Source organism: Arachis ipaensis, chromosome B2 (assembly GCF_059453495.1).
Source record: "Arachis ipaensis isolate K30076 ecotype BB chromosome B2, ASM5945349v1, whole genome shotgun sequence".
Taxonomy (NCBI): Eukaryota; Viridiplantae; Streptophyta; class Magnoliopsida; order Fabales; family Fabaceae; genus Arachis; species Arachis ipaensis.
Window position 1 is genome coordinate 99,016,269 of NC_142437.1, and position 20,712 is coordinate 99,036,980.

Genomic DNA, 20,712 nt, shown 5'->3' on the forward strand with positions numbered 1-20,712 from the left:
AATAATCTATAAAATATATAATAAAGATATGAGAGATTTGGTGCATAATTTTTTTTCTAAAATACAATTTGTCGTACATAATTCATAAAATAATATGTTTCACTTTTATTATTGATTAAAAATAATTTATTTATCATTTTTATTAATTTCATTATTTATTATTATTATTATTATTATTATTATTATTATTATTATTATTATTATTATTTTATAATAAGGTGAGTTAATAACCACATCTTCTCGCGATATTATTTAATATAATAAAAAGTTATTTAATATTTAATATTATTTATTTATATATATATATATATATATATATATATATATATATATATATATATTTTGATATATTTATAAGATTATTTTTTATTATTTTTATGTTACATGTTTACCTCTAATGTTTAAAAATTTTGGATCGTCACTGAATCGACCACATGTCAATTTTTAATTAAGCCATCTTATTTTTATTGTACCGACACATATTTATTTTTCAGCATAACAAAATAAACTACGTTTGTTTATAAATATTTTTATCATGGTAATACGTATTGATTTACTACTATACTATACCAGAACAAATTTTAACCTAAAATTGTCTATAATAAAAAAAACATTTGCGGGTTATTTATTTATAGAAAAAAATCCAATTTCTATTAAAATAGTTTTGCTGTATATCTCTCAGAGTGACAGTCACGGATAAAAATAAAATTGGAATAAAATGTTCCAGATAAAGGTAGACAAAAATAAAAATGTATTTATAGTGATTTAGAAATTTTACGATGAAATAACAGTGAAAATACCGTTTTTAACCGGAGTTTGCTGGACCCCATTAACCAGCACCATTTGGATATGAAAAGTGACGATAAAAATGAAATAAAAATAGTTACAAGGATATTTTATCCATTTTTGACACTAGTGTGGTAGGTTTTTTAATACTTAGCACTGCATTCCTTATCAATTAGATAAATATTAAATTTTTATTTTATTATATCTTATATGAATAATTGAAATTTTAAAAGTAATATAATATTTAGAGTAATTATTTTTTTAATTTTTAAATGTACTACTTATATATATTTTATAGAAAAGAAAACAAAAAAAATAATAAAGTCCTATTACATTAATTATTATATCTAATAATAAATCATTTTTTTTATAGGGCATTAGCATTCACATTGAAGTATATAGGACAAAATCTTTTTCCTGGCTTTACCAAACAAATTTATGTACGATTTTTTTTTCTTTAATCAAAACACCACCTAAGATCACCTCTTTGGAAATTGAATCTTGAAACATAAAAAAAATAAAGTGATGATAGACAAATTAATCAAAGGACTAGTTTACAATCTTTTCTTTTGGTACATTCTAATTTACAATCTAGATATATTCTCTTTTTTTTTTTTTTTTTACAAAATATTAAAAAATATATCCATTAATGGCTCCATTGGAAACAATAAGCTAAGTGGTCCTATCCTATGAAAGGAGAGTATTTTCCATTTTTCCTCCGAAAGAGAGAAGGAGCAAGTGAGTGACCGAGGAAGCGCTTGCCACGTCGGAGAGAGAAAGAGAGAGAGAGTAAAAGCAGTTAATGACGGTTAGGATTGGAGGTGGTTTTAACCGTTTAAGATGGTTAAACTCTAAACCTGGTTGTTTGAAAATGCCTTTACTAACTTAACCATGGTTAAGTACCCTCCAATATACTATTGTGTTCGGCCAGCGCACACTTTAGCCCCACAACTCCTCCACGTTCTTCTTCTTCTCCCATGCCATTCGCTATATAAACCCCTCTACTCTCTCTGCCTTCTCTCCCAAACTCCACCACTTTTCTCTTCTCCTCTTATACCTGAAACTTCTCATCACGACACTCAAAAGATCGAAGCTACCATTGTTGAAGAAAAAAGCACCAATGGAGGTTTCTATGAAAGGCTTCACGCTCTGTCTTTTGCTCATGGCGCTGCTCTCAGCTTACTGCGCTACCTCAATTAACGAGTCCGTGAAATTTTCATTTTTTAAATCCTTTTTTACTTTAATTGTGATGCGAACGATCAAAGGCGAGAGATTTTTTCTCTCTTTGTGAGTTTCGGTGTGTCTCAATTCTGAATTTCGGTGCTTCGATAATGGAACAGGGGCAATGTAGGAACGGGGAGCTTGCAGAGCTCGAAGAACTCGTCAATGGTGGAGAGGTTAGTGTTTAGCAGTGTCGGTTTTCACTAGTAGTTGTTACTGCTTCGAGCTGGTTTCTTTTAGACGTTGACGACGTCGTTTATTTTCCGTTGGAGTAGTAACCGTAACCGTAACGGTTTCAACGGCAATGTGCTGCGCTGGAACCGTTGGATTTGGTTGGGAAAAGTTGGAGCTTGAGCACAGAGAAAATCTCTAAGCCCTTGAGATCGGATCTTGGGAAATCCGAACCGTTAATCCTGTTACGTTAGTTTTTTCATTTGTGTTTCCCATTCAGTCTCAGTCTCACGATGAAAGCGTTCACATTCAGATCACACATTTTTTCTTTATAAATTACTATCTCATCTATCTTCTTTTATTTACTTTTTTTATTCTTGTTTTAAGTATAATTTGTTACCTGTTTTTCAATAACATTTTATATATTATAAAGTTACTGCAGGAAAGGGAGGTTAATTGTGTCATTTCAGCTGCTGATTTTTTTCCTTTTGTTTTATTTTTCTACGATTTTTCAGGTCGGGTGACACTCTGATGAATGAGCACGCCGTTGATAATCCAGAGGAGATAGCTTCTATGGTTGATACGTAATATCTCTCTCCCCCTTTCTCTCTCTCTCCATCTCTCCCTGCATGTGTGTATATAAAAATAAAACTATACTTATTATATTTCATTATTTTACTTACTTTTCCAGTTATATATATTTGTTGAAACTTTTCCAGATATATTATTGGTTCTTATCTTTCACAGCATATGCCATTGCCATAATGCCATGTGCACACTGTATTAGTTTATTTTGGTCCTTGTGCTTAGGAAAAAGGACTCACATGTCCAGTGTTTCGCAATCAGCATTTTCTTTGTTCTAATTATCAACAGTAACCAAGATCCAGCACAAAATTAGGAAAAATATTTAAAAGATCAAACACAAATTTGCAACAACAAAATTGATCGTAATAAATGTCTCTTACGTGTCTTCTATGTGGTCATCTGCCTAGTGAATTGAAGGTACAGTCAAGGTGGTCACTCCTATAGTCCTATACTTGTGGTAAAATGTTTAACTCAAAGCTGCTATGCTTTTTACATCTTTTGTTCAATCTATTGCTTTGTCATGAAGCTAACTCCATTATTTTCTTTTAATTCTTGGGCTTAAACCCAAAATTAATGCCTCATTAACATAACAATTAAGATACCACCCGGAAAGTCAAACATCATTAACAGAAAGTGTTCATTTCAGCAACATCACCTAGTTGGAACTTCGAATTCTGAGGCCAGGACCTATTTAATTAAAATTCATAAGTTTTGCATGTAGTAGAAGTACAATTTTATTCCCTATTAAATGACCTTCAGCTATTTCTTTTCACCCACGGCACCATATATCTTCAAATTTCTCAATACTTTTCTTTTTGCTGCTTTAATTAGTTGTTCATCATATCAAGCTCTCTTCAATGGTTCTAAGTTCTAACAAATCAACCACCAATCCACCATGTTCCTTGTTTCTAGACGATATATCGCTTTGAAAAGCTGAAGTCGCTATATATTCTGTTTGCCAGCTTCATCACATGCTAATGTCTCCAGATCCAGCTCTGTTGCTTAAACATATATTTTGCTTCCTTTTCCTTTCCCCTTATCCAAATCTTGATTCCAAGTTTAAACACCTTCTCAAAAACCTCACATTTTCTAGCTTTGTCTAAATCCTGTTTTGTTTTTAATGCTTACAAATGATCTAGCTTTCTCCTTATAAAATTGTATTTCGTGGTCCCTTAGTTTCTTCCCTACTCACATTCATTGGTCGACAGTAGGTGAAAGTTAGGAACAATTAATAAAATACCACACAAAAAAAGGTTAGGGAATTCAGTGAGTGGTAACGCGATAGAACAGAGGCATATGCACAATAAATTGCCCAATTGGCAGGGAATTCAAAGATTGATTCTAATCAGTGAAGTACTACTTCAAAGTCTTCATTACCAATGGGATACAGTAATGGTCTCATCTTTTGCACATGATTTATTTGGTCCTACCAAGTTCATAAATCAGTGGTGAAAAATCTCGTGTGTGTATGTCATCCTCTGCATGAAAGATACCATATATATATAATATTCTAATAGTTATCGAATCACACTCTGGGAACTTATGCGATTCCCGCATTATCCAACAAGGTGGGGTATGCCACATGAATGAGCTACCTTCTCCAGCCTGTCCACATTCACAAGCTCCAAAACTGAACATTAGATCTGGTCTTGGTTTGGCCATGAGCATCTTCTACACATTGTTTTGCTTTGGCTGATCTAGCAGCTGTTATATCTGACACAATTATTATATCTCTTATTCAATGTGATAACCCTCAATGAACTTTTTGGCCATTAACACCGACACCCTCAAGTCCTAATAGGAACAAATTATTATTTAGGGAAGATGTCAACCCCCATTTTCCGTATGGATCGTATCATCCTATCCGTATATCCGTATACATAGTAATAATTGCAGTGCCCACATGACCCACTCATTCAGCTCGGTCGGAAATTTTTATAATCAAAATTCGAAAGCTCAAAACATGATTAGTTCCACATGGTTTTCTTGTAACGTGCATGTTAACCATTAGTTATCTTTCCATATGTCTATAGGATATTCAAGTCTTTTAATAATTTGAAATTTCTATATATATTTTCATCTAATTATGACCTACTAAACTTTAACATCTGAAATTGTTGTTTTCCTAATCAAACTTTTGCTATTAAATCACAATATGCTAATATTAAATCACAATATGCTGTGACATATCACATATGATTGAATAAAAAAATGTGAATTGCATAACAAGATGGAACTTATTCCAAACGCCAGATGATAAATGCAATGAAAAGTTTGGCTTGTATTATTAACAATTCTAATTCTGATGAAGAACTGATTCCGACCACGTTATTTATCACAAAATTATTGTAGTCAGTTAGCAGTTGATTTAACAAAATTACTGTGATGAATGTGAAAACAGGACCATTCGCAACCATACAGCAAGAAGGAATCTGAATTTCTTCTCATGTGGATCTGGCAACCCGATCGATGACTGCTGGCGCTGCGACAAGCGCTGGTTCGCCCACCGAAAGCGCTTGGCAGATTGTGGCATTGGTTTTGGCCGCAATGCCATTGGAGGCCGTGATGGAAGGTACTATGTTGTCACTGACCCTGGCGATGATGACCCTGTTAATCCCAAACCCGGCACTCTTCGCCACGCTGTTATCCAAGACAGGCCATTGTGGATAGTCTTCAAGAGGGACATGGTCATTACTTTGAAACAAGAGCTTCTCATGAATAGCTTCAAGACCATAGATGCTCGTGGTGTCAATGTTCACATTGCTTATGGTGCTTGCCTTACACTACAGTTCATCACCAATGTAATCATCCATGGCCTCCATATCCATGATTGCAAGCCAACTGGGAACGCCATGGTTCGCAGCTCGCCGAGTCATTATGGATGGAGGACCATGGCTGATGGCGATGGAATCTCAATTTTTGGTTCAAGTCACATTTGGATTGACCACAACTCGCTGTCCAATTGTGCTGATGGACTCATTGATGCCATCATGGGGTCAACTGCTATTACCATTTCTAACAACTACTTTACCCACCATAATGAGGTATTTAATCCATGTTCCCCTTCGTGCTCCATTATTTATATTTTATTTAAAATATAAATAATGCCTAAGTGATTGAGTTCATCGAAATCGAACACTCTTATTACAGGTTATGCTACTAGGACACAGTGACTCCTATGTTCGGGACAAGCAGATGCAAGTAACGATTGCCTACAACCATTTTGGGGAGGGTCTAATCCAAAGAATGCCAAGGTAACATAACATAAACAAACGTACAATTTTGTTATATGAGTACAGCTAAGATGTTATTGTTGCTATTAATGTTCAGGTCACTTCAATTGATCTGGCTTTCCATTATTTTTTATTTATTAATAGTTTTTGGTCAAGGGCATTCCATTATTTGTGTCGGATTTAGGCCGTATATGATTAGTTTTATAGGGCTTTATAGGCCCACTAAGACGTATGGTAATGAGTGATTATTCCTATGGGATATAGGTCCATTTCTGAAAAGAAGAAAGCCATTAAAAGGCAATGGACAATGGTAATGAATGATTAATATCCCTTGGGCTATATCTTTCGGATCTTGTAAAAAAAAAGTGTGAGCCTCATAAACTACAAATCCGGGTCCGTGTCTGTGAGTGTTTGACTGTTATAAGCAAAAAAAGAAAAAGAAGGAAAAAAAACTTAGATCCAAAGAGCAAGAAAAGACAAAAAGAAATACGTTAATAGAGCTAGAGTTATTGGATATTAAATAGTGAAAACGTATTATGGTGAATGCAGGTGTAGACATGGATATTTCCACGTGGTAAACAATGACTATACTCACTGGGAGATGTATGCAATTGGCGGCAGTGCTGATCCCACAATTAACAGCCAGGGCAACAGATACCTTGCCCCTCAGAACCCTTTTGCTAAGGAGGTAACATCTTATTACAATAAGTTTGATGCGGTGAATGGTGATGCACTTTATTATGTTCTAAAAATGTATAAAAACTGATGTATGCAGGTGACAAAGAGGGTGGATACAGGGGAAACAATATGGAAAGGGTGGAATTGGAGGTCCGAGGGAGACCTTCTTCTGAATGGAGCATATTTCACTTCATCAGGAGCCGGAGCTGCGTCAAGCTATGCCAGAGCCTCGAGTCTTGCCGCCAAATCCTCTTCTTTGGTCGGAACCCTCACCTCTGGCGCCGGTGTTCTTAGCTGCCGCAGGGGCTACATGTGTTAAAATACCAAACAGGATGATGATATAAATCCAGAATGCAAATCAAAATGAAAGAAAGAACATGATATATAAAACAAAGGGAAGAAAGAAAAGTTTTCATTCTTCTTCTCCCATCATTGTTTTACATTTGTTACAGTCTTGTAGATGTATCCCATTGAGTTTGCAGCAATTGTGGTGACACCGTATGTCGTGTCTCGTCCCCAAGTTAGATATCATATTAAAAAAAAAAATTTGTACATGTTGTCACATACGTCGACCGTTATCAAATTGATAACAGTGAATTGCTTAAAAGAAGCCGTTTACAAGGCTTCAATTATGCAAAGAGCATTTACCCCTTATAATTTCTATTGGGGGGAACAAACCGTCAAATCCTATTCCACTCTCTTAGTCTTACTATGTAGTTTCTTTTTTCCCCCAGTTATATAGCGTCATAGAGTTCGGCCTTTGTTTGCCCCTGTTTGTATGCTCTTCGTGATTTGTGCCAAACAAAAATGGGCCAGAAAGGGGAAACAGTTTGTATTATTGGAACAGTTATTGCATTTGTCTACAGAATTTTATCCCTTTTATATCCTACTGCCGTAAACTCGCGCTTTTCCTTTAAATCTTTAATTGCAAAAGAATGCTCAGACAATTATTTGTTTAACAGCGAAGCAAAAGCACCAAAATAAAATTTTCACAAACCAATCCAGTTAAATACACAATATAGGAATATTCCAAGTCAAAAATCATATGGGCCCAGAGAAATTGAAGTTTTTATTGTCAAAAATTCACAATAGGAAAGACAAAAATCTACAGAACCTAATGAAGTAAACCCTTTTACTATAAATCAAAATAATAGATACAGATACACAAAACTAATCTTTCTATTAGTTCCGAAAAATATCAACAATTAACAAATACATCACCAAAGCTGGTGAAAATCATAAGGTTTTAGAACTCGAACCGATCATAGAACCATTTTAATCATTGATTTATGAGTTTATTAAATTTAATTGATTTAATTATAATTCAATCGAAATAATTATTTTATAATAAAATATAAATAAACTATTAAAATATAATTAAGTCTAATATAAATTTTAAAATGTTATCAAAATTAAAAATACTATATCAACTAAATTATTATAATTTCATCTAAGTATAAATTCAAAAATTAAATAAAATATATTCAACAAAATAAGTGTATTCTCTATTTTTAAATTTTAATATATATTTAATAGAGGTATATATGTATTATAATTTATTTATATTGATATTTTAAATACAGGTATATTACCTATGTTAATAATAAAAAAAATTACATTAAATAAATACTTAAAAACAATATAAATTATAATAAGAAGGGAAAAAATTGTAAGGCCAAATAAAAAGGTAGCCCATATATCTATTATCCAACATAAGAAACTCTATCGCTCATCTTTGATTTTTCATGTTTTATCATAACACCACATCATAAATTAATTTGAGTTGGTCAACTTACTCATCCGCTTAAACAAGTGTTAGGAGTTTGAATTTTGTTTTTATTAACCAACAACAAATTCTTAAATAAAATTTGGATGCGCCACAAATTAGTCTGTGGGCAACAAAAAAATAATCACCACCCCACATGCCGTAGCAGCTTATATTTGCTACTTTGATCAGAACAAATAATCAGCCGGTTCAAGTATTCTTTATATAATATCGGTTTTTTAAATTAGTCACAGGAAAAGGTTATAAAACGATTAACTTATACTCTAATATTACATTTGTAACAATATATTAGTGGGTCTCTAACTCAAGAAAGACTTATAATTAAAAAAAAAAAGAAAAAGAAAGAAGTAAGTTCTAGCCACAACGCCACATGAGAGAGAGAGAGTAAGCAGACACAGTAGTAAACAGAGAGAGTGGGGATATGGGGGAGAATGGGACAGTGCTAAAGGGGATAACGAAAACTAGGAATTTCACAAATTAAAAAACCTATGATAGAAATAAATCAATGAAAACAATTAATTAAATTCATAAAATTCAGAGATTAGTGGGATATGGAATGAAAATCTCCGTTGGAATCCTCGCACATGCTTCGGAAAGATTTTGCCTCCCAAAAATTTCCGCCTTCGAATCCCCATTGGGAGCAATATATACGCGGGAATTCTCGTTTCTCGAAGAATTTTGACATTCCCAATCCACACACTCCATCGCTGCAACCATTAGTCCTCCCAAATCTGATCACACATGATACCGTCAAACCAACACCAAATTTTGGCATCAAATATTAATAAAGCTGATACGTCACTCTTATCCTCGGCCGCCCGAAAAACTCGGCACGTGAGCAGATAAGCTCGGCCTCACCCATTTGAAAAATAGGAAACGTGCTCAACAAACCTAATCACCAAAACAGAATATCATAATCAACCTATAAACTAGGACTTATCCACAGCAAACGCATATAAAACAACTCCTATAAAGCCGAGCTAATATCCTCGGCTAAGGTTCAGGTTCCATTCTCAGTCTTCATACTTACTTAATTACTCTCACTCGAGATTATCACTAACTTGAACGTCGGAGTATCTTTTACAGGTATTCCCGCCGCGGTGTTCGATCATGGCCGACGTATAGCTCTTCCTCTCCGACAGTCGCCTACTCGGAATTGCTAAAGCTCGGCCACTCCAGTACCAGGACGAATCACTTGGCGCCCACCGTGGGGCCGGAATACATCTAACCCCACTTTTTCCTTTGTTTAGTCTTTTGCTCTTTTTTGCAGGATTTCTCAATCCTCGAACATGGCTGACAAAGAAAGTCCACAACTCACACAAGCTGAGTTTCTGGCCCAAATCGCTGAATTTCAGGCAGAAGTGCGGAGAATAGCCGAGCTATCGATGCAGAACAATGGAGAAAGCTCCAAAAGCTCGGCTCAAGGCAACACAGATCCCTTAAACATCACTCCGCCAAAGGAGAAGCTTACCCTCGACAATCCCTTCTCCGAGGAGATTACAAAGTACCAGATGCCAAAAAACTTTGCACTGCCCTCCGCGCTTGAACCATACAAGGGGTTCGGTGACCCCCGAGCTCATGTCAAGAAGTTTCAATCCATGATGTTCTTTAACGGCGCTAACAATGAGCCCATGCTTTGCCGAGCTTTTCCCACTTATCTTGATGGTGCTGCATTACTGTGGTTTTCTAAATTGTCTGCAGGTTCAATTTCCTCCTTTGAAGAACTGGCGAGATCTTTTATCGACTATTTCGTCGCATCAAGGATATACGTTCACGGATCAGATTACCTCGGCACAATCAAACAAGGACAACACGAAGGTTTAAAAGACTACATGACCCGATTTGCCGAAGCCACTATGGAGATTCCAGACTTAGACCCCGCAGTCCACTTACATGCAATCAAGACCGGCCTCCGACCCGGAAAATTTCGAGAAACAATTGCAATAACCAAACCAAAGTCACTTGAGGAGTTCAGAGAAAGGGCCACGGGCCAGATGGAAATAGAAGAGTTTAGACAAGCTCGGCGGATCAATAAACCAACTCAATCAAAAGAAGATGACCAGGAGGATCTTTGTGAATCAATAAATTGATCGGCAAGAGACTTATACCCTTCAAGCACTACTAGGCAAAGAACTATGGCTCGAAGATGTACTCTTTTTTCCACTCACACGACTTTTTCCTACACCGAATTTTGCTTGGAGAGCTTTTTAATGAGGCACTTTCATCCTATATCTTTTATATTAAGAGGGTAATTCTCAATAAAGAGTATATTATTTTTAACTTCATCATTCTTTATTTTTATCTATGCCTTTAGTTCAGCTATTGTTTACGCTCTACACATATTATGGCAAACTAATATTAAAGTCGGCATACAAAAACAAACCGACAGTTATAAGTCGGAACCAATCTAACAAATCAGCAACCATAAGTCAGAGTCAATACAACAAGCCAACACCTATAAGTTGGAATCAATCCAAACAAACCAACACCTATAAGTCGGAATCACTCCAAACAAACTGATGATTATAAGTTTGAATCAATCAAAACAAACCGACACCTATAAGTCGGCGCCATTCCAACAAACAATCATCTATAAGCTTGTTCAAAAATATATTGAAATAAGTAACCCATTTTCCCATGACAAACTTGTCCAATTTTATTTTCAAGATTATCAGGTTGATCTTGGGGGCTAATCCTCATATCTCCGAATTATAACACAACCGCATCTCTTCTATATCCTGCCGAGTTATACCTCAAAAGCTCAACCTGCTTCTCTTAAAAATAAACAGGTCAAGCTTGGAGGCTATGATCTGGTCACTATAACTCGGCGAATACAAGCTATAATTAGGAGATTAGGTCTAATCTATCCTTATAAGTCGGCCACGTAAGCTATAGTTCGGCCACTTGCAAATTCAAAACAGAGCAGTTCGTGATCCATCCGTATAAGTTGGCCGCATGTGTTATAACTCGGCCACGTGCAGCAAATTCAAAAAGAGAACGGTTACTTGTTGAGAACCCTAAAAAGACCTTTTCAAAGAAGTCACAAAATGATTCTCTGTGAGATTCTCGGACCGTATCCATGCCTAATGGTACATAACGTATACCTCGGCTATCATAACAAACGTGTACCTCAGCACAAAACAAAATCAAATAATAACAACCCGCAAAATCCGGACGAGCTATGTAAAGCTCGGAACCACAGCGAACAAGTCAAACGTTATCCTTATGGATAACTTCGGCAAACCCAGAGAATCCCGAAACTAACTCCAACTAAGCAACCACAAACGCCTATATAAACAGATGTAAGGAGCATATACGACAACAACTCAGCGACCGAGGATTGGGGCATTCCTGGTTCGAAAGCTCGCCTTAGTCCTGTCCAAACCAAGGCAAGCTTGGGGGCTATGATACGTCACCCTTATCCTCGGCCACCCGAAAAGCTCGGCACGTGAGCAGATAAGCTCGGCCTCACCCATTTGAAAAATAAGAAACGTGCTCAACAAACCTAATCACCAAAACAGAATATCATAACCAACCTATAAACTAGGACTTATCCACAATAAACGCATAAAACAACTCCTATAAAACCGAGCTAATATCCTCGGCTAAGGTTCAGGTTCCATTCTCAGTCTTCATACTTACTTAATTACTCTCACTCGAGATTATCACTAACTTGAGCGTCGGAGTATCTTTTCCAGGTATTCCCGCCGCGGTGTTCGATCCTGGCCGACGTATAGCTCTTCCTCTCTGACAGTCGCCTGCTCGGAATTGCTAAAGTTCGGCCACTCCAGTACCAGGACGAATCAAAAGCAAACGAAGCTTTTCAACAATATTGTTTATTATTAAGATATTAACAAAGATAGTATATTATATTTCACTATTATTACAGACATTAATTATACATTTTTAGATTATATATGTAGGTATGGATCCACCACAACAGTTTAGGGAACACACAGGATGAGAAAACAATATCTGGTGATGTATAGCTAGAGCCTAGCTAGAAGGTTGAAAAGGGACCTTATATTAAAGAAATTATTATTATTATTTTTGTTGCAAAAGATCTTGTAAAAGAGTGATGTCAATATCAGTAATGTGAAGAGAATCCAACAGCCCTGTCAGCGTTTCACTAAGGTCTTCCACATCTTTCTGTAGCCGCTTGATGTGACTGCAAGTTTCCTTCAAGATCTCCAACACTGATACCTGCTGCATACACCACAATCCGTTATCGGTGCCTTCCAAATTTGTATACAAAACTAGTATATGCATCATGATATATTATTTTGACATAGTGAGATTCATTCATGTAAATTTCGTAATCATTCTAGCATAGAAAAATGCGTATGAACTAATATTATGAAATAATAGCACATGCATAATATTATAGTGCATGCATTAATTAAGGATATTTAATAATGTTAATTTATGTATAATTTTATACCAAATTATCAATAACTTTTATTAGATTTTAGAGTTATATTATTAAATTATCTTCGTATATACATCATGCACTAAGTTAATTAAACCTAGCTAAAAGCTACTGCATTTATATCATTTCTTATAATAAAGTAATAAACATACACATTATATATTTATGCAATAATGTTTAAATTAAAAAACAAAAATAGTCTAAAATAACGCAAAATTGTTTTATTTTATACTTCTTAATAATTTTTTATTTTATTTTATTTTATTTTATATTTATTAATTATCAATAATAAATGTATAATAAATGTCACAGGCATAAAATTATAAATATTAAATTAAATAAAATATTTTTAAGTATATGGATTACCCTTGAGTTCCTTGTTTGTTGGTTAGGTTGTGGGAGCAATGCTTGTAACCTTGAAGCAAGATCATTGATCTCATTCTCTGTGAACTCTGAGCGACCGGAACTTCTCTGCCGCCGCCCGGACATAGTCGCCGGAACTCCGATCCTGATCAGAGGTGAGGCTTTATTACCTTTTCGAGAGCGAGCTCACACTTTGCCACTTTGGTATTGTTGTCTTTGAGTGTGTTGAGGGATCGGATGCTACTTATATAGAGAGTGATAGATGAGAGAGTATTTTCATTTAGTTTAAAATCTTCCTAGTGAAAATGTATATATGCTATTGGACAAATTCGACTTAATAGTAGTGTTTGGAATGCATCTCACTACTACATTTACACATATGAAGTGCCAAATCACAAAATAATGATAATAGAATAAAATAAATAAAACAAAATAATCTCTGTATTTTGTTTCACAGTAGTATAAAATAAGACACAAAATAATAATAAAAAAAAAGTGTTGTTTGTTTGATTTAATGCCTTAAAATTAAATACAATTATATCCGAATCAACTCGATTGATTGCTTGGACTTTGTTCTCTTCACCTAAATCGCTGTATTTAAGTATTTTTTTAAATATTGCTTTAAGTTTTTATAGATTAGAATTCAGTCATTTAGATATTACAAACTTTCTAATCACTCTGTATTATGATAGGTTTATGATTATAGTCTTGTAGATTAAGATTTAGTAATTTGATTATTTAGTAATTTTATTGCTTTAATTTTGTTCAGATAGATTGTGATTTAAGCATATAGATTTTACAAGCTTTTTTAATCACTTTGTATTGCTTTAATTTTATTGCACTTGAGATTACTAGAATAAGATTTATTAATTTGATTATTTGATATCGTTGATTTAGTAATTTGAGTGTTTGTCGTGCATAGAAGATGAAGATGTTAAAGGATTTTAAATTTAATTTATTAAAATATTTAATTGTTAATTTGTTGTATTTAAATATGTGTTTTGAATTATCAATTATAATTTGTACTACTATTTTAGTATATTTTGTGTTTTGATGTTGAAATTGTTATTTTAAATGTCCAAATTTGATTATATATATATATTTAAAAAATTCATAACAAGTAAATTCGTCTGAGTCTACAAGTTAACTCGTCAGTCTGAGTCTAGGTCAATTCTGCAGATTTACTTAGACTTACGAGTTTGACAACCTTAACACATTGTTTGGATGGGGTGAATATGGAAGGAAAGAAAATGTGAAGAAAGAAAATTGGTGGAAATGTGAGTTTTTTGTTGTTTGGATGAGGAAGGAAAATAGAGTGGAAAGAAAAAAATTGATGTGGGACCATAAAAATGTTTTCTTCTCAATGATGAGATGAAAATGGAAGGAAAATGTGTAATAAGTGTAAAATTACTAATTTATCCTTTGATTAATTAAAAAAATAAAAGATATAAGGGTATTAATGTAATTTTCTTCTATTATAATTTTCTCTCCTCTCACTTTTCTTTTCATCCAAACAAAAGAAAATTTTCTCTCTATTTTCTTTTCATTTATTTTCTCTTTATCCAAACAACACATAAAACAATCCATTTTTCCTTCTATTTTCATTCCTCTCATTTTCTTTCCTCTCATTTTCTTTCCTTCCATTTTCTATTATCTATCCAAACAAAGTGTAAGTGGAGCTACTACTAATAATAAATAGATTACAAAAAATTTTACAGGAGAAATAAAATTACACTTTTTTTTTTGTAAACTATAAGCTTGCTTGGATGTTTGACAAGTTTGATAAGTTATAATTTCTTGACATTTTAACTTATGATGTATCTTCCAAATTAAATTTCATACTAAATGTCGATTAAATGTGGATAATTAATAATGTTTTTTTTCTATGAAATGTGGGTATGGTGGATATGAAAGCTTTCCAGTTTAAATATAGTAGGGGAAAAATAGTCTTGGCTATATTGTCGCAAAAGATTTTTACTTGAAAATCATTCCTGTAACATAACAAAACTACTGCTTAGGAAGAATATCAATAAACTTGTGGAGCCTCCTATCGGGTTGACCGATGAAAAGTGTGGTTAATTCAAATATGATTTAGTGGGTATGTCTAAAATGAGTTCAACAATGATATGTTTATTGAATGAACTACCTTATATAAATTATTAAATTTTATTAGATAAAAATTAAAGACTAATATAAAAGAAGAACATTGATGGACTCTAATAAATATAAAATATTTTAGTACATAAATAAATGTTTTAAATGACAATATTTTAAACGATAACAGAATCTTTTATTCTTAAATAATTAAATATAAAATATATAAATACAAAATATATTAGTATTTTTTATTTATTAAAATTAATTATTATGCAAAATTTTTTTATAATATTAAAAAATTATATAAATGTATGTGGCTCATTCAATAAACACATAATTGCTAATTTGCCTAATTTTATTCAAAATAATAATTGCAATAGTGAAAATTGTGCTTCTATTCTTTTCCCTAATCCTAATCAGACTTTTACTGATCACGATACTAATATATCTCCACCTAGTGATGCTATCCCTATTTCAAAAATTGAGATTTCTCTTCCTTCTTCCAATCAACAAAAATCTACAAATGCTAACACTAATATAACTTCTGACACAAGTAAAAACACACATAATATGCTAATTACAAATGTGACTATCAATTTATAAGAAAAACAGCTAAAGTTGCTCTTCATTTTTCTCAATGGAAAAATGCTATGAAAGATGAGTATAATGCCCTACTTAGAACTAATACCTGAACTTTAGTTCCTAAGCCTCAAGATGCTAAGGTCATAGGATGTAAGATACTATTAAGAAAAACTCTATGGCAGTATGCAGAAACATAAAGCTAGACCTGTTGCATGCACAAGGTTTTTAATAAGATGAGAGCTTTGATTTTGATCAAGTCTTAATCCTAGTGATTCGACTAACAACAATTAGGACTGTATGTTTAGCTTTATCTAGAAATTGGATAATTAGACAATTTGATTTTAATAATGTATTTTTAAATAGTGACCTTCATCAAATTATTTACATGAAATAGACTATTGGTTTTGAACGTGTTGAGACACATATTTGTAAGCTAAATAAATTTCTCTATGACTTAAGACAAACTCCTAGAGAATGATTTCTTAAGTTTAGTAACATTTTATGTACTCTTGGTTTTTCAAATGCTAAAACTGACACATCTTTGTTTATTAGAAAATAACATCTTCTACTATATGTACATATTATGCTATGATAATGATATTATTATAACTAGTGATAAATCTGATGAAATCAGTGATGTGATTTTCCTTAAGGATTTAGGGAAATTAAGTTACTTTCTTGGTGTTAAAGTGTAAAGGACTGGTTGAGATCAAGTGTACTTTTCTCAAACCAAGTATATCAAAGATTTACTTTTTAAACTTGGCATGATAAAAGCTAGCTCAATGTCTACTCCTATGCATAGTTATCAAAACTAAACTAGACCGGTTGGTTCAATCAATTTTTGGTCGAACTGGTGATCTAGTCAATTTGATTAAAATTCTAAATCGAATATGCAATTAAACTGTCAAGAACTAGACAGTTCATCATAAACCGATCAAAACTGGCCAGTTCGATCCTGTAGCTCAGTGCTAACGTCCTCTAGCTGAAAACTAAGATGTCATGCTACCAGGTTGTTTGTTCCTCTATCATTACATGTGCTAATTATTATTATTATTATTATTATTATTATTATTATTATTATTATTATTATTATATATATATATATATATAAATTATTTTATATTTATTTAATTTAATTTTAGTTTTATGTTCACTTTTTTTATTTATAATTTTTTAGGATTTATACTATAGTTATTAGAATTGAATCGGTAATTAACTCGGTCAGATTACTGAGTTACTAAGTTATTGGTTTAACTGGTGGGTCACAAATTGAACCTGTTGACTCGGTTATAATTAAATAATTATATAAAATTTAATTTCTTTTTATAATAAAATTTTTTATACAAAATTAAGTTATTTTAATATTTTAATAATTTATTAATTAATTATATTAATCAAATATATGTTGAAAAAAAGAGTTAATATTAATAAATATTATATAATTATCAATAACAAAAATATAGTATGGTTAATAAAATTATTTTTGTATATCTTTTTAGTTTAGAGATATTTAACAACATTTAATTTTTTTATAATTATGTAAAATTAAAAAATAATTAATATAACTAAGTAAATATAAAATAAAAAATTCAATTAAATTAAACATAAAAATTACTCATTAGAATAAAAAATAAAAGTGTAAAGAGATTTTAAATTTTTTATGACTAAAAGAGTTAATAAGATAAAGTTATTAATTAAGATATGTCTAATAAGTTATAATATATTTAAAAAGGCATTTATAATATTAAAGAGTATCTTAGTCCGGTGGTTACAAGACTCTTTATGCTCCAGTAGTGCCAGGTTCGAACTCCAACCTCGGTAACACCAATTTTCTGATCGATCCGGTTCTGGGCCGGTTTGTATACTTTCACAGTTTGAATGTTAGTCTGGACCGATTAAGGGTTTGGTTCAACGGATTTCTAGTCGAATCGGTCGGTCTGGTCCGAATTTGATAATTATGATTTATACTATTATTAGGGGTGGCAACGGGGCGGGTAGGGGCGGGTTTTTGCTCTACCCGACCCCGCCCCGCCCTACAGAAAACCCGCATCAAACCCGCCCCGCCCTACCCGTGGGTTGTAAAATGTTAAACCCTAACCCGCCCCTGCGGGTACCCGCCCCGCCCCTACCCGCCCCTATAATTATTAAATCCAACAAATAAAATTAAATTTTAAAAATTATATAACCACCATTTACATACATAATATAAATTAAAGTAAAAATTTATATATGATATAATATTATTAATCATTTTACTAATTATTTTATATATGTTACGTATATTATATATTAAAAATATATATATTTACATATATATTATATATACCGGGGCGGGTAGGGGCAGGTTCAACCTAAACCCGACCCCGCCCCGCCCCGCACAAGAACCCGCCCCGTTAAAACCCACCCCGGTGCGGGGGCGGAGGGCGGGGTGGGTACCCGCGGGTTCGGGTAGTGTTGCCACCCCTAACTATTATTAAAATACGTATTACACAATTTTAGTTTTATACTCACTTTATTTACGTAAGACCGGTTTTATCGATTCAACCAGTGATTTATCGGATAAATCAGTAAACCAGTAAATTAGTAGCTTGACTGATTCGATCACCAATTTGGTTCTGACAACTATGCTCCCATGATCTCTTCACTACAACTCCTATCTATTGGTTTTGAAAAATTTGATAGGATCCAAATTATTCAAAATAGTGGTGGGATCCTTGCAATATTTATGTATCACTAGACCTAATATTTCCTTTGTCATTAATTAGTAAGATCAGCCAATTCATGCACTCTCCCTTTCTGGCACACTGGAAAGTAGTCAAGAGGGTGCTCCAATACCTTCAAGAGACCCATGATCATGGACTTGTTCTTTATAAATGTCAAGACTACAAGTTGTATGACTTTAGTGACTCTGATTGGACAGCAGATTTGGAGGACAGAAGGTTAGTTTCAGGTTTTTGCATGTATTTGGGTGCTAATTTGATTTTTTGATCTTGTATAAAGCAAGCAATGATTAGCGGGTCCTCTATATAGAAGCAAAGTTCAAGAGTTTAGCATCCTTTGAGGCTAAGCTTATTTGGTTTAGAAATTTGTTAACAGAATTTGGAATTCAATTCCCCACTTCACCTACAATCTATTGTGATAACTTGAGTACGGTGTCACTTACTGCTAACCCTATGATGCATGATAAATCTAAACATTTTCAGTTGGAGATTCAATTGACTAGAGATAAATTAAAAATGAATGCTCTTCATATTATGTATATTCCTGGGACAGATCAAGTGGTTGATATCTTGACCAAACCACTGTCTGCTGCTACATTTGAGAAGTTGCAACACAAGCTCAAAGTCATACCATGGTCTGACTTGAGCTTAAAAGGGGTGTGAAGGACAATATTGTAAAAGAGAGTGCTAGGTAAACAATGACCATCTTGAACAATATGAACAACCACCAATCAAATAAAAATACACTACATCCTAATTTAATGTTACTAATTAAATTTAAGATTAATTTACTCTTTTAACCCTATTAATTCATATTATTCACACATTGTTCAAAAAAGTTGTTAGTTACCTATACTTTTTCTATTGTAAATGACTTATAGTTTTCTAAGTTTGGTTAGTAGTGTGGTTAATTAGTTGAGTGGTTAGAGTTAGCTTTCTTTACTCTTTCTCTGTATATATACTTCTTAGCTTAATTCGTATTGTTTTCAATTTAGTTCAATTCAGTTCTGTTAAATAGATGATTAGAATTATTTCTCTCTTATTCTTATACACTCTCTTCTTCTCTATTAATCTCTCTTTGCTTAACATCATCTGTTGCATGTTACAATAGTTTTTTGTTGTACGAGTATTTCTTCAAAAACTGCTTTAGAGTCTACATTTATTTTAATAATAAAAATTAATAGTATGTTAATAAAAATATACCAATATGGACGTTTAAAAAATATTGAACCTATATCCTATTAATAGAACCATCATAACGAGTCAAAATTTGTAAGTCGGTTTGCGACTCGTAAAAATGGGAACTTGAGTCATTAAAATTATGTTATGGCTCATTTAAAAATAATCAATTTGGCTCGATTTGGATAATTCACAAGGAATGCAAATTTGAATTGAATGGATATGAGTTGATCTATTTTTATTTGTTTGTTTTTTTATTCCTTTTTTAGAGAAAAAGATAAATACAAATGCTAAATACTGGACTTTTTTTTTTTTACTTTATAATATGAAAATATATGAATATATGATAAAGTTTGTCTAAACACCTACATATATTTGTTTAGAATACTTTTTTTCGTAAGTAGTATTAAATAAAAAAATTAAATATGAAACACATCTCGTTTAACTCATTATTACTTTGGATGAATCGAATTCAATTGTATTTTCTTCGTTCGTCACAAAAGTAAACCAACTTGTTTATTCAATTTTGACTTATTATTTAGAATATATTAGAATTATTTAGCTTTTATTAAAATTATTTAGCATATCTGAATATTTATTATAGGATATTATGTTTTTATTATTTCGATTCTCTTAGCACCTATAAATATCTTTTTATATTATATTTTTCTATACAACTTAAATAGACATAAATCATTTCTCTATTGCTCTCTCTTACATTTCTAACATGGTATCAGAGCTATATATTCTCTTTGAAAAAGATATGTTGTTTTTCTTTTAGTAAAATCACCATATGTTTCACATTTTTTCTCCATATCATTTTTCTTTACTTTTTTATCACTCTTTTGATGCTTTTTCACCTCACCGATTAGCCTATTCTCT

General features: G+C 32.6%; 1 protein-coding gene and 1 pseudogene across 1 annotated transcript; one reads left to right on the forward strand and one right to left on the reverse strand.

Annotated features, from left to right (window-relative positions):
• The first annotated feature begins 1,755 nt into the window (after window positions 1-1,755).
• On the forward strand, window positions 1,756-7,550 carry LOC107625551 (putative pectate lyase 8). The gene is made up of 7 exons (XM_088503594.1): window positions 1,756-1,989; window positions 2,127-2,183; window positions 2,694-2,762; window positions 5,165-5,807; window positions 5,914-6,017; window positions 6,546-6,684; window positions 6,772-7,550. Exons 1-7 carry the CDS (start codon window positions 1,907-1,909, stop codon window positions 6,991-6,993), a joined length of 1,317 nt encoding a protein of 438 aa, XP_088359720.1. The 5' UTR covers window positions 1,756-1,906; the 3' UTR covers window positions 6,994-7,550.
• A 4,954-nt stretch (window positions 7,551-12,504) lies between these two features.
• On the reverse strand, window positions 12,505-13,378 carry LOC110267874 (transcription factor ILI3 pseudogene; annotated as a pseudogene).
• Window positions 13,379-20,712: the final 7,334 nt, after the last annotated feature.

Excerpts from the sequence above, each read along its gene's own strand:
- LOC107625551 (XM_088503594.1), top strand. The coding sequence starts at position 1,907 with ATGGAGGTTTCTATGAAAGGCTTCACGCTCTGTCTTTTGCTCATGGCG. Across the intron at positions 2,184-2,693 it reads AACTCGTCAATGGTGGAGAG|GTCGGGTGACACTCTGATGA; the intron begins GTTAGTGTTTAG and ends ACGATTTTTCAG. Across the intron at positions 6,685-6,771 it reads AGAACCCTTTTGCTAAGGAG|GTGACAAAGAGGGTGGATAC; the intron begins GTAACATCTTAT and ends TGATGTATGCAG.